This window comes from Gambusia affinis, linkage group LG10, assembly GCF_019740435.1.
Source record: "Gambusia affinis linkage group LG10, SWU_Gaff_1.0, whole genome shotgun sequence".
NCBI classification, from domain to species: Eukaryota; Metazoa; Chordata; class Actinopteri; order Cyprinodontiformes; family Poeciliidae; genus Gambusia; species Gambusia affinis.
In genome coordinates, this window is record NC_057877.1 from 20,466,932 (window position 1) to 20,482,264 (window position 15,333).

The following is a 15,333-nucleotide window of genomic DNA, read 5'->3' on the forward strand; positions in this document are numbered from 1 at the left end:
CCAACAAAACTGAGGAACAAGTAATAAATTACACACAAAATAAGAGAATACATGTCTTTAATGTGTTCGGTTATTGTTTAATAAGAACCATTCACAAAGATGGTTTCAAATCCACAAGGGTACAAACTCTTCTTTAATAAATGATGGTAACAAATTAAACAGCGTATATAGTGCTAATCAGAAAACAGAATTCTTTAAAAATTGCTCAGTAAAACAAAACCATTAAACCAATATACCCCATAAAACAAACATAGATATGATTCATAAAACAAAAGCTGAATATAGTAATTATTCAAATTGAGAGGATAGCCATATTCCATGAAACTTTGGAAAATAACATTTTTGAAACAGAGCATGCAAAAAGAAAACTGGCAATAATTTTAAGAATTATTTTAAGGATACCAATAATCAACATAACACATTTATTTCCTCTCCAAATACCTTAAGGTGGCTGTTGGTAATACTTTTGTTGATTGTCATAAATCTGTCCATGTGTGTTCTTCATATCTTTTACTTGAAGTGCCAAAGGCAAAGTAAAAACAAATGCAAAAAAAAGAACTAAAAACATTTCTACTGCACAGAGAGAAAATATTTTGAAAATTCCCACACACTGACAATATTGTAAAAACGATTACTTAATTTGCAAGAAAAGTGGGTGAATATAAAGGCCTTTGTATTTAATGGATTTATCTGGTAGAGGAAAAGCTGGTAAAGCTAGTAAAATTATATTTTGTTAATGATGATCCCAGATCCAAACTGCTTCTGCGGGAGCCCCTTTGGGAGCCACTTCTGGATCCTGACTTGGATCCTGGGGCTGAAGCAATATTGTATGGACTGCTGATACCTCTAGAAGATACAGATGATGCCTGAAGTATTTTCACCCCAGTACCCTCTTCAACTAGACAGTTATCAAGGACTTCTTTGTAAGAAATCCTAAGTTTGCTTTTGGGACATGTCAAATTTTTTGTATGGTTTTTGACATCCTGGAGCTTTTTTGCCGCTCTTAGATCCACCCAACCCATTTTCAAAGCATCCTCAATGCTTCTTCTACAGCCCTTTTCTGGGTCATAAAGCCCCCCTGTTGCAACCTGGAACTCCAGAAATCTCTGCCCTGCCTCATATGGTAGCCACATTTCTTTTATGGCTAGAGCAGCTGATAGCTTCCTTTTGGTTTTTATATCCTCAAAACCAAAATAGGCTTTCTGGGCAGGTTTAAGTTTTGTGACCATGTCATTAGTTATTAAACCCATTTGGGAAGCCTCTTGTATGCTAACCCTCTTGCCATCTGTGGGATTCACAATTCCACCAGTGCAAGCTTGGGCCTCAAGCAATCTCTGGGCTGTGATAGAATCTACTAGACCCCTATTTAAAGCCTCTGTGATAGAAACCTTCTCTACTGCCTCTGTGTCAAAAACGGCTCCTACAGGCTCTACCTCGCCAACTGGTTCAAGAGGAGGGGACAGAGTGATCGATACATGGGATTCCTGCTTCAGGGAGCCTGAACATTTTTCAGTGATAATGCTGGATGATGAGCGTTTCTCTGCGATGGTGGTAGTTTTTGTTGAAGTTGTTTTGGTGAATGTAGGAGATAACGGTCTCGATACAACAGTTGATGAAGAAGAGGATGAGGAAGATGATGTAATTGATGGAACAGGGACTACTGATGTTTTGGAGGTTGATGATGTTACTGAAGATGAGCTTAAAGAAGCTGAAGTTCTTGAAGTGGATAGCATTGACGACAATGATGATGATGTAACTGATGATCTTCCTGATGGTTCTGGGATTAGGTTTGATGATAATACAGATGATGATAATGATGATGATGATGATGATGATGATTTGTGTGTAGCCTGCTTACTGATGATATCTGCAAATTGAGTGATGGTGATAGCTTGTGAACGATACTGCTCCACGACAGACTGATCAATGACGCGCTTTTCTAGCAGGTCAGTGATGTCATATTGTCTTCCAGTTGACCTGTCATTGATAACAAACCGCATGGACCCATCTGGAGCGGTGATAGTAATCTCTTCCCACTCACATTCCTGCTCTGACAGCTCCAGGTAGGTATCATAGTCAATGTACCCTTTGTTGTATGCTTCACGTACTGTCATCTCTTTATCAGTCTCTGGATCCACAATTATCACTCTCCTCTTTCTTACTGTGTTCTTTTTGCTTGACTCTTGCTTTTTCTTGTCTATGATTGGCAACAAAATAAGCCCAGTGTTCTTATCTGAGATGCAACGTTTTTTAAGTTCCAGATAGGTCAGGTTTTCCTCTGTGTTGGGATCAAAGAAACCTTTAGTATCATCATTGTCATCAGTCAGGATCTTATTCATTTCTTCATTAAAATAGCCTCTTTGATATGCAACATTCATATCAATACGGTGGCTGTGTTGGGGATCAATGATGCCTCCACTGGCAATCTGGGCCTCCAGCAGATGAATGCCATGACCCTTCTCCACTAGACAATTCTCTATGGCTTGAAAGAGGGAGATTATCTCACCTGTTATAGGCATTTTGTACCCGGTAACAGCCTTTTCTGCTGCAAGCAGATTTTCCTTAAACTCTGGCCCAAAAAGCCTTCTATTGTAGGCTTCAGCAACAGTCAGAAAGAGATTATTGACAGGATCAATCATAAAACCTGATGCAGCTTGGGCTTCAAGTAGTTCTAGAGTTGGGCCAGGTCGCAGAAGTCCATTCTTCATGGCTTGATAGATTGGTAGGACTTTATTACTGGCTTCATCATAAACTCCTGCTATGCTTGTGGAACCTCCCAAGTATGACCTGAGGCGATCCTCAATGTCTTGGGTTGTAAGTTTACCTGCGTTCAGCTGGTCCACATCTGATTTGCTTAGCAACTTTGCATCAACCAGGTCTATGACAGACACCTCGTATCGAAGTCCCCTTACAGTTGATTGTTTAGGTTTAGGGAGAAGCAAAAGTCCAGTGCTGGGATCAGATTTGCATTTTGTCTTCAGTGATGCATATGTAGTTGGTTGTTGAGTATCTGGGTCTAGATAGCACTTGGGAGACTTAGCCAGTGCCTGATAGAGGTCCTCGTCAATAAGACCTCGTTTCATTGCAATGTCTTTGGGTAGAAAAACACTGACACTGGGGTCCAAAATTCCACCAACAGAGTCCTGAGCCTGAAGGAGCTGTACTGCAGTGTCTTTGTTAATTATTCCCTTTCTCATAGCTTGGCCAACTGACAGAAATTTGGCAGTATCTGGATCTTGATACCCAATAGTAGCAGTTTCAGCTGAAAACAATATTGATTCATCTTCTTTATCTACTAGTTCTTTGGCACATGCTTCTTTTACTGTATGTTTCTTATTTGTCCTGGGGTCAATGATGTGACCTGTAGTTGCCTGGGCAAGAAGAAGTTTGTTAGCGCACTCAGAAGATATGATTTTCTGTTTTTTTGCTTCTGTGAAGGACATTTTTCCAAGAGGCCCAGCAGCTACACCAGCAATTAATCCTGTCCCTTTTAAAAACATTTTAATATCTACAGAAACCTCTGAAACAGTTCTCTTCCCTTTCATTAGTTTGTCAAATGTTTGTTTGTCCAGAACTCCACAATCTAGGAGCTGCTGTGCTGTGACTGTCTTGTGTACACCATCAAAAACTAGTTTGGAGGGGTCAAGCTTTCCTGACACTGGCAAAATATGTAAACCAGTGTGAGTGTTTGTGTTACATTTTGCCTTCAGAGCCCCATAGCTGACATTGCATTCAGTTTCTGGGTCAAGATAACAAGGAGGATTCTGTTTAAGAGCATGAATGAGTTTTTCATCTAACAGGTTTCGCTTTAAAGCCTCATCTTTAGGTAGAAATACACTAAGATTGGGATCTAAAATTCCTCCAACTGAATCTTGGGCCTGTAAAAGATTTAGGCCAGTTTTCTCACCAATTAAACCTTTTTTCATGGCCTCAAACAATGACATTAACTTTCCTGAACTAGGATCTTTAAAACCACTGGCAGCACTTTCAGCTGCTAACAACCTACTTTGGTCTTTGAAATCCACCACTCCTCTGATACATGCCACCTCTACAGTCAATTTCTGCTCTGTCTTAGGGTCAATGATGTGACCCGTGGCAGCCTGGGCCTCTAAGAGTAAATTTGCACTGTCTTCTGATATGATCTTCAGTTTTTTAGCTTCTGAAAAAGAAATGTTGCCTTGACTGCTACTACTTACACCAGCAATGGAACCAGTCCCTTTAAGATTAACCTTCTTATCTGCAGATACCTCTGGGATAGTTTTCTCTCCTTTGATCAACATGTTAAATGTTGATTGGTCAAGAACACCACAATCCAACAACTGCTGTGCTGAAACTGGCTTGCGTAAGCCATCAAACATCAGTTTGGAGGGATTTTTCTTCTCAGTGAGAGAAAGAAGCATCAGACCAGTTCGAGGCTCTGTTGGGCATTTTTTCTTTAAAGACTCATAGCTTACGCCACGTTCTGTTTCTGGGTCAATGTAACATTCAGGATTCTGTTTAAGTGCATGAACAAGGTCTTGATCCAAAAGGTTGCGTTTCAAAGCAGTTTCAATAGGTAGGAAAATACTGAGATTTGGATCAAGAATGCCCCCTGCAGATTCCTGGGCCTGCAGCAAACGTACTCCTGTCTCTTTGTCAATTAAGGCCTTCTTCATTGCCTCAAATACTGATAGAGATTTTCCTGTGTGAGGATCCTTGAATCCAACTGCTGCAGATTCTGCTGTTAAGAGTTTGTCTCGAATACTTCTGTCCACCACTCCCCTTGTACAAGCCTCATCTACTGTCAATTTCTGATTGGTTATAGGGTCAATGATGTAACCTGTGGCAGCCTGGGCTTCCAGAAGCAAATCTGCACTCTCTGGGGTCATTAGCATCTTTTTCTTGGCCTCTGAAATGGACATTTTCCCTAAAGATCCAACTGTGATACCAGCAATAGACTCTGTTCCTTTTAGATATAGTTTTTTATCTGCAGAAACGTCTGGGACAGTTTTCTCCCCTTTGATCAACATGTCAAATGTTGGTTTGTCAAGAACGCCACATTCCAATAATTGCAGCGCAGAGACTGGCTTCCGTAAGCCATCAAACATCAGTTTGGAAGGATCTTTCTTCTCAGCAAATGGCAGAAGCATCAGACCAGTTTGAGGTTCTATTGTGCATTTTTTCTTTAAAGACCCATAGCTTGCACCACACTCTGTTTCTGGGTCAATGTAGCACTCAGGGTTCTGTTGAAGTGCACGAACTAGGTCTTCATCCAAAAGGTTACGCTTCAGAGCAGTTTCTCGCGGGAGAAAAATACTGAGATTCGGATCAAGAATTCCCCCTGCAGATTCCTGTGCCTGCAGTAATCGAACCACAGTCTCTTTGTCAGTCAATCCCTTCTTTATTGCCTCACAGACAGAGAGAGATTGCCCTGTGTGAGGATCCTTATAGCCAACAGCAGCAGCTTCTGCTGCTAAGAGTTTTTCTCGATCGCTTCTTTCCAGCACTCCCCTTGCACAAGCCTCTTCTACTGTCAATTTCTGATTGGATATTATGTCAGCGATGTGACCTGTGGCAGCCTGGGCCTCCAGAAGAAAATTTGCACTCTTTGGGGACATCAGCATCTGTTTCTTGGCATCTAAAATTGACATTTTTCCGAAAGATCCAACTGTAACACAAGCAATGGATCCTGTTCCTTTTAGAAACAGCTTTTTGTCTACAGAAACCTCTCGAACAGTTTTCTCCCCTTTAATCAACTTGTTAAATGTTGGTTTGTCAAGGACACCGCATTCTAATAATTGCTGTGCAGAGACTGGCTTACGAACACCATCAAACATCAGTTTGGAGGGATCTTTCTTCTCAGTAAGTGGCAGAAGCAGCAGATTAGTTTGTGGCTCTGTTTTACATTTTGTCCTTAAATCACTGTAAGTAGCATCCTGCTCTGTGTCTGGATCAAGGTAATGCTTTTGTTTCAGGTTAAGGGCACGACAGAGCTCTTCATCCAAAAGGTTGTGCTTTATGGCTGTGTCTTTTGGCAGGAAAACACTGAGGTTTGGATCAATAATACCCCCTGCAGATTCCTGGGCCTGCAGCAAACGCACTCCTGTCTTTTTATCAATTAATACCTTCTTCATCGCCTCAAATACTGATAGATATTTTCCTGTGTGAGGATCCTTGAATCCAACCGCTGCAGATTCTGCTGCTAAGAGTTTGTCTCGAATACTTCTGTCCACCACTCCCCTTGAACAAGCCTCTTCTACTGACAATTTCTGGTTGGTTATGGGGTCAATGATGTGACCTGTGGCAGCTTGGGCCTCCAGGAGCAAATCTGCACTCTCTGGGGTCATTAGCATCTGTTTCTTTGCCTCTGAAATGGACATTTTTTCTGAAGATCCAACTTTGACACCAGCAATGGATCCTGTTCCTTTAAGAAATATCTTTTTATCTAAGGAAACCTCTGTGACAGTTTTCTCCCCTTTAATCAACTTGTTAAATGTTGGTTTGTCAAGGACACCACATTCTAATAATTGCTGTGCAGAGACTGGCTTGCGAACACCATCAAACATCAGTTTGGAGGGATCTTTCTTCTCAGTAAGCGGCAGAAGCAGCATATTAGTTTTTGGGTCCGTTTTACATTTTGTCTTTACATCATTGTAAGTAGCATCCCGCTCTGTGTCGGGATCAATGTAATGCTTTGGATTCTGGTTAAGGGCACGACAGAGCTCTTCATCCAAAAGGTTGCGCATCTTGGCTGTGTCTCTTGGCAGGAAAACACTGAGATTTGGATCAAGAATACCCCCTGCAGATTCCTGGGCCTGCAACAAACGCACTCCTGTCTTTTTATCGATTAATGACTTCTTCATCGCCTCAAATACTGATAGAGATTTTCCTGTGTGAGGATCCTTGAATCCAACTGCTGCAGATTCTGCTGTTAAGAGTTTGTCTCGAATACTTCTGTCCACCACTCCCCTTGTACAAGCCTCATCTACTCTCAATTTCTGATTGGTTATAGGGTCAATGATGTAACCTGTGGCAGCCTGGGCTTCCAGAAGCAAATCTGCACTCTCTGGGGTCATTAGCATCTTTTTCTTGGCCTCTGAAATGGACATTTTCCCTAAAGATCCAACTGTGATACCAGCAATGCATCCTGTTCCTTTTAGAGATATCATTTTATCTAAGGAAACCTCTGGGACAGTTTTCTCCCCTTTAATCAACTTGTTAAATGTTGGTTTGTCAAGGACACCACATTCTAATAATTGCTGTGCAGAGACTGGCTTGCGAACACCATCAAACATCAGTTTGGAGGGATCTTTCTTCTCAGTAAGTGGCAGAAGCAGCAGATTAGTTTGTGGCTCTGGTTTACAATTTGTCCTTAAATCACTGTAAGTAGCATCCTGTTCTGTGTCTGGATCAAGATAGTGCTTTGGATTCTGGTTAAGGGCATGACAGACCTCTTCATCCAAAAGGTTGCGCATCTTGGCTGTGTCTCTTGGCAGGAAAACACTGAGGTTTGGATCAAGAATGCCCCCTGCAGATTCCTGGGCCTGCAACAAACGTACTCCTGTCTTTTTATCGATTAATGCCTTCTTCATCGCCTCAAATACTGATAGAGATTTTCCTGTGTGAGGATCCTTGAATCCAACTGCTGCAGATTCTGCTGCTAAGAGTTTATCTCGAATACTTCTGTCCACCACTCCCCTTGTACAAGCCTCATCTACTGTCAATTTCCGATTGGTTATAGGGTCAATGATGTGACCTGTGGCAGCCTGGGCTTCCAGAAGCAACTCTGCACTCTCTGAAGTCATTAGCATCTTTTTCTTTGCCTCTGAAATGGACATTTTTTCTGAAGATCCAACTTTGACACCAGCAATGGATCCTGTTCCTTTAAGAAATATCTTTTTATCTAAGGAAATCTCTGGGACAGTTTTCTCCCCTTTAATCAACTTGTTAAATGTTGGTTTGTCAAGGACACCACATTCTAATAATTGCTGTGCAGAGACTGGCTTGCGAACACCATCAAACATCAGTTTGGAGGGATCTTTCCTCTCAGTAAGTGGCAGAAGCAACAGATTAGTTTGTGGCTCTGTTTTACATTTTGTCCTTAAATCACTGTAAGTAGCATCCTGCTCTGTGTCTGGATCAATGTAATGGTTTGGTTTCAGGTTAAGAGAATGACAGAGCTCTTCATCCAAAAGGCTGCGCGTCTTGGCTGTTTCTCTTGGCAAGAAAACGCTAAGATTTGGATCAAGAATACCCCCTACAGATTCCTGGGCCTGCAACAAACGCACTGCTGTCTTTTTATCGATTAATGCCTTCTTCATCGCTTCAAATACAGATAGAGATTTTCCTGTGTGAGGATCCTTGAATCCAACTGCTGCAGATTCTGCTGCTAAGAGTTTATCTCGAATACTTCTGTCCACCACTCCCCTTGAACAAGCCTCTTCTACTGTCAATTTCTGATTGGTTATGGGGTCAATGATGTGACCTGTGGCAGCCTGTGCTTCCAGAAGCAAATCTGCACTCTCTGGGCTCATTAGCATCCGTTTCTTTGCCTCTGAAATGGACATTTTTTCTGAAGATCCAACTTTGACACCAGCAATGGATCCTGTTCCTTTAAGAAATATCTTTTTATCTAAAGAAACCTCTGGGACAGTTTTCTCCCCTTTGATCAACTTGTTAAATGTTGGTTTGTCAAGGACACCACATTCTAATAATTGCTGTCCAGAGACTGGCTTGCGAACACCATCAAACATCAGTTTGGAGGGATCTTTCCTCTCTGTAAGTGGCAGAAGCAGCAGATTAGTTTGTGGCTCTGTTTTACATTTTGTCCTTAAATCACTGTAAGTAGCATCCTGCTCTGTGTCTGGATCAAGGTAGTGCTTTGGATTCTGGTTAAGGGCACGACAGAGCTCTTCATCCAAAAGGTTGTGCATCTTGGCTGTGTCTCTTGGCAGGAAAACACTGAGGTTTGGATCAAGAATGCCCCCTGCAGATTCCTGGGCCTGCAACAAACGTACTCCTGTCTTTTTATCAATTAATGCCTTCTTCATCGCCTCAAATACTGATAGAGATTTTCCAGTGTGAGGATCCTTGAATCCAACTGCTGCAGATTCTGCTGTTAAGAGTTTGTCTCGGATACTTCTGTCCACCACTCCCCTTGTACAAGCCTCATCTACTGTCAATTTCCGATTGGTTATAGGGTCAATGATGTGACCTGTGGCAGCCTGGGCTTCCAGAAGCAAATCTGCACTCTCTGTGGCCATTAGCATCTGTTTCTTTGCCTCTGAAATGGACATTTTTTCTGAAGATCCAACTTTGACACCAGCAATGCATCCTGTTCCTTTTAGAGATATCTTTTTATCTAAGGAAACCTCTGGGACAGTTTTCTCCCCTTTGATCAACTTGTTAAATGTCGGTTTGTCAAGGACACCACATTCTAATAATTGCTGTGCAGAGACTGGCTTGCGAACACCATCAAACATCAGTTTGGAGGGATCTTTCCTCTCAGTAAGTGGCAGAAGCAGTAAATTAGTTTGTGGCTCTGTTTTACATTTTGTCTTTAAATCATTGTAAGTAGCATCCCGCTCTGTGTCGGGATCAAGGTAATGCTTTGGATTCTGGTTAAGGGCACGACAGAGCTCTTCATCCAAAAGGTTGCGCATCTTGGCAGTGTCTCTTGGCAGGAAAACACTGAGATTTGGATCAAGAATACCCCCTGCAGATTCCTGGGCCTGCAACAAACGCACTCCTGTCTTTTTATCGATTAATGACTTCTTCATCGCCTCAAATACTGATAGAGATTTTCCTGTGTGAGGTTCCTTGAATCCAACTGCTGCAGATTCTGCTGCTAAGAGTTTGTCTCGAATACTTCTGTCCACGACTCCCCTTGTACACGCCTCATCTACTGTCAATTTCTGATTGGTTATAGGGTCAATGATGTGACCTGTGGCAGCCTGGGCTTCCAGAAGCAAATCTGCACACTCTGGGGTCATTAGCATCTGTTTCTTTGCCTCTGAAATTGACATTTTTTCTGAAGATCCAACTTTTACACCAGCAATGCATCCGGTTCCTTTTAGAGATATCGTTTTGTCTTCAGAAACCTCTGGGACAGTTTTCTCCCCCTTGATCAATTTGTTAAATGTTGGTTTGTCAAGGACACCACATTCTAATAATTGCTGTGCAGAGACTGGCTTGCGAACCCCATCAAACATCAGTTTGGAGGGATCTTTCTTCTCAGTAAGTGGCAGAAGCAGCAGATTAGTTTGTGGCTCTGTTTTACATTTTGTCCTTAAATCACTGTAAGTAGCATCCTGCTCTGTGTCTGGATCAAGGTAGTGCTTTGGATTCTGGTTAAGGGCACGACAGAGCTCTTCATCCAAAAGGTTGTGCATCTTGGCTGTGTCTCTTGGCAGGAAAACACTGAGGTTTGGATCAAGAATACCCCCTGCAGATTCCTGGGCCTGCAACAAACGTACTCCTGTCTTTTTATCGATTAATGCCTTCTTCATCGCCTCAAATACTGATAGAGATTTTCCTGTGTGAGGATCCTTGAATCCGACGGCTGCAAATTCTGCTGCTAAGAGTTTGTCTCGAATACTTCTGTCCACCACTCCCCTTGTACAAGCCTCATCTACTGTCAATTTCCGATTGGTTATGGGGTCAATGATGTGACCTGTGGCAGCCTGGGCTTCCAGAAGCAAATCTGCACTCTCTGGGGTCATTAGCATCTGTTTCTTTGCCTCTGAAATGGACATTTTTTCTGAAGATCCAACTTTGACACCAGCAATGGATCCTGATCCTTTAAGAAATATCTTTTTATCTAAGGAAACCTCTGGGACAGTTTTCTCCCCTTTGATCAACTTGTTAAATGTTGGTTTGTCTAGTACATGACACTCCAACAATTGTCGAGCAGAGACTGGTTTTCGAACACCATCAAACATCAGTTTGGAGGGATCTTTCCTCTCAGTAAGTGGCAGAAGCAGCAGATTAGTTTGTGGCTCTGATTCACATTTTGTCTTTAATTCGTTGTAAGTAGCATCCCGCTCTGTGTCTGGATCAAGGTAATGCTTTGGATTCATGCTTAGGGCACGACAGAGCTCTTCATCCAAAAGGTTTCGCGACTTGGCTGTTTCTTTTGGCAAGAAAATGCTGAGATTTGGATCAAGAATGCCCCCTGCAGATTCCTGGGCCTGCAACAAACGCACTCCTGTCTTTTTGTCGATTAATGCCTTTTTCATCGCTTCAAATACTGATAGAGATTTTCCTGTGTTAGGATCCTTGAATCCAACCGCTGCAGATTCTGCTGCTAAGAGTTTATCTCGAATACTTTTTTCAAAAACTCCCCTTGAACAAGCCTCTTCTACTGTCAATTTCTGATTGGTTATGGGGTCAATGATGTGACCTGTTGCAGCCTGGGCTTCCAGAAGCATATCTGCACTCTCTGGGGTCATTAGCATCTGTTTCTTTGCCTCTGAAATGGACATTTTTTCTGAAGATCCAACTTTGACACCAGCAATGGATCCTGTTCCTTTTAGAAATATCTTTTTGTCTTCAGAAACTTCTGGGACAGTTTTCTCCCCTTTGATCAACTTGTTAAATGTTGGTTTGTCAAGGACACCACATTCTAATAATTGCTGTGCAGAGACTGGCTTGCGAACACCATCAAACATCAGTTTGGAGGGATCTTTCTTCTCTGTAAGTGGCAGAAGCAGCAGATTAGTTTGTGGCTCTGTTTTACATTTTGTCTTTAAATCACTGTAAGCAGCATTCTGCTCTGTGTCTGGATCAATGTAATTCATGGGGTTCAGGTTAAGAGCACGACAGAGCTCTTCATCCAAAAGGTTGCGCTTTATTGCTGTGTCTTTTGGCAGGAAAACACTGAGATTTGGATCAAGAATGCCCCCTGCAGATTCCTGAGCCTGCAACAAACGCACTCCAGTCTTTTTGTCAATTAATGCCTTCTTCATCGCCTCAAATACTGATAGAGATTTTCCTGTGTGAGGATCCTTGAATCCAACAGCTGCAGCTTCTGCTGCTAAGAGTTTATCTCGAATACTTCTGTCCACCACTCCCTGTGTACAAGCCTCTTCTACTGTCAGTTTCTGATTGGTTATTGGGTCAATGATGTGACCTGTGGCAGCCTGGGCTTCCAGCAACAAATCTGCACTCTCTGGGGTCATTAGGATCCGTTTCTTTGCCTCTGAAATGGAAATTTTTTCTGAAAATCCAACTTTGACACCAGCAATGGATCCTGTTCCTTTTAGGGATATTTTTTTGTCTAAAGAAACCTCTGGGACAGTTTTCTCCCCTTTGATCAACTTGTTAAATGTTGGTTTGTCAACGACACCACATTCCAACAGTTGACGAGCAGAGACTTGTTTGCGAACGCCATCAAACATCAGTTTGGAGGGATCTTTCCTCTCAGTAAGTGGTAGAAGCAAGAGATTAGTTTGTGGTTCTGTTTTACATTTTGTCTTTAAATCACTGTAAGTAGCATCCCACTCTGTGTCTGGATCAAGATACCTCTTGGGTTTCTGGTTAAGGGCATGACAGAGCTCTTCATCCAAAATGTTGCGTTTTATGGCTGTGTCTTTTGGCAGGAAAACACTGAGATTTGGATCAAGAATACCCCCTGCAGATTCCTGGGCCTGCAACAAACGCAGTCCTGTCTTTTTGTCGATTAATGACTTCTTGATCGCCTCAAACACCGATAGAGATTTTCCTGTGTGAGGATCCTTGAATCCAACTGCAGCAGATTCTGCTGCTAAGAGTTTGTCTTGATCATGTCTGTCCACCACTCCCCTTGCACAAGCCTCTTCTACTGTCAATTTCTGATTGGTCATTGGGTCAATGATGTGACCTGTGGCAGCCTGGGCTTCCAGAAGCAAATCTGCACTCTCTGGGGACATAAGCATCTGTTTCTTTGCCTCTGAAACATTCATTTTTCCTAAAGACCCAATTGTCACACCAGCAATCGATCCTGTTCCTTTTAGGGATATCTGTTTATGCACAGATACTTCTGGAACAGTTTTGTCTCCCTTCATTAGTTGGTTCAAAGTTGGTTTGTCCAGTACCCCACAATCAAATAACTGCTTTGCTGTTACAGGCTTTCTTACACCATCAAAGATCAGTTTTGAAGGATCTAACTTTTCAGGGATAGGCAAAAGTAACAAACCTGTATGTGGTTCTATCTTGCAAGTATTTTTCAGTGCTTGATAGCTGACCTTTTGCTCTGTTTCAGGGTCAACATAATATTCAGGTTTCTGGTTTAGAGCTTGACAAAGATTTTTATCTAAAAGATTGCGTTTAATAGCTGTGTCTCTTGGTAGGAATACACTAAAATTTGTATCTAGGATTCCTCCAACTGACTCTTGAGCCTGCAGAAATCGTATTCCAGTCTTTTCATCTATAAGTCCATTTTTCACGGCCTGAAAAACTGAAATAGGTTTGGGTTTATTAGGATCCTTATAACCAATTGCTGCAGCTTCTGATGCCAATAATCTGTCCAGGTCATTAATGTCCACTACTCCCTTTGAATAGGCCTCTTCAACAGTCAACTTTTTGTTAGCCTTTGGGTCAATTATGTGACCAGTAGCAGCCTGTGCTTCAAGTAGCAAATCTGCACATTCATCAGACAGTAGCATTTGTTTTTTTGCTTCAGTTAGAGACATTTTACGCTGGCCGCTTACAACAACACCTGCTATTGGCCCAGTGCCCTTTAAATTCACAGTTTTGTCTTCAGAAACTTCAGGTACTGTTTTCTTTCCATTTTCAAGAGCTTTAAATGTTGGCTTGTCAAGAACATGACAATCAAACAGATGCTTGGCAGTAACAGGTTTCCGAACGCCATCAAATACAAGGTTAGAAGGATCCACTTTTTCAGGAATAGGGAGCAGACAAAGACCTGTATGTGGCTCTATTTTACATCTCCTTTTCATTGCCATATAGGTCACACCTTCTTCAGTTTCTGGGTCTAGATAGAGCTCTGGCCTCTGATTCAGAGCATTACACATGCTTTCATCAATAAGGTTACGCTCAGTGGCAATGTCTCTAGGGAGGAACACACTAAGTATAGGATCCAAAATCCCCCCAACAGACTCCTGGGCTTGTAACAGACGCAGTGCTGTGTTTTTGTCAATAACTCCCTGTTTCATTGCCTGAAACACTGACAGTGGTTTGTTTTTGCCAGGCCCAGCATATCCAACAGCTGCTGCTTCTGCTGCAAGTAACCTCTCTTTGTCCTCATCATCAATAACTCCTTGATTATATGCTTCTTTCACTGTTAACTTCTGATTGGTTCTTGGCTCAATGATGTGCCCTGTAGCAGCTTGTGCATCGAGAAGTAAGTCGATACTATCTGGTGGAAGAAGATTTTCTTTCTTGGCTTCAGTAAATGTCAGTTTGCAAAATGGCTTATTGCTAGACCCTGGACCTTTTGGACTTTCAATTATCACCCCAGCTATTGGCCCTGTGCCTTTAAGAAGGACTTTTTTCTCAGCAGACACTTCTGGAACTGTCTTATGTCCCTTCAGAAGCTGGTTATATGTTGGTTTGTCTAAAACTCCAGAGTCAAGTAATTGCTTTGCAGTGACTGGCTTGCGGACTCCATCAAAAACCACAGAGGAGGCATCTGGGATTGGAGGTTCTCTAGTTTGCTTTAGCTCAGTCTCCATGGTCTGTCTAACAATTGTCCCATCTTGCAGTTGTTTTTGGAGGACGGATAGTCTACTCTTATATTTTTCCTCAAGTTCTCTGTGTTCTTTCATCAACCTCTCTATTTCACTTTTTAAGGATTTCTTATCCCTTTCGAGAATATCCTTGTCAGTGTCATACTGCCTTATCAAACTTTGTTTGCTATCACATTGATCCTTCCAAAAATTCAAATCTCTCTTCCCCCTCTCAATGTCGTCTTGTAGACGTTGCTTGTTACGAAGCTCTAACTCGTGGGAATGTTTCATGTGGTTCACTTCTTCCTGTAGTCTTAGCATTTGCTCTTTGTCAAATTCAAACCGTTGCAATTTCAGCGACAAAGAATCTTTTTCACTTACAATCTCACTGTACTTGGACTGAAGGGACTGTAACGATGTTTGTGTCTGCAGAAAATAAAAAGAACAAGAAGAAACAATGACAAAGCATTAGTTAATTTATAAATTTTGCATTGAATTAAATACATTGTTCATTTGGTAACATTTATATACTGACAAATATCACGCATACGCTTTTCATCTATGGGAAAAAAAAAAAAAAAACTAGAGTGATGCTTTGCTTGACTTTCCTGTCCTGTAAGGTATTTTTTGGAATTTTTTTTTATTTGACAACTTTTTACTTACTTTTAGTCCTGTACTTGGCCATTTT

At 41.8% G+C, this 15,333-nt stretch overlaps 1 protein-coding gene across 2 annotated transcripts in view; it reads right to left on the reverse strand.

Annotated features, from left to right (window-relative positions):
• Window positions 1–40: 40 nt before the first annotated feature.
• LOC122838007 (epiplakin-like) overlaps window positions 41–15,333 on the reverse strand; it is a 32,179-nt gene continuing 16,886 nt past the window's right edge. For both annotated transcript variants that reach the window (XM_044128267.1, XM_044128266.1), the window contains exon 24: window positions 41–15,071. In XM_044128267.1, the coding sequence (XP_043984202.1) occupies window positions 687–15,071 (14,385 nt within the window). In that variant the 3' untranslated portion in view covers window positions 41–686. The remainder of the gene's footprint in view (window positions 15,072–15,333) is intronic.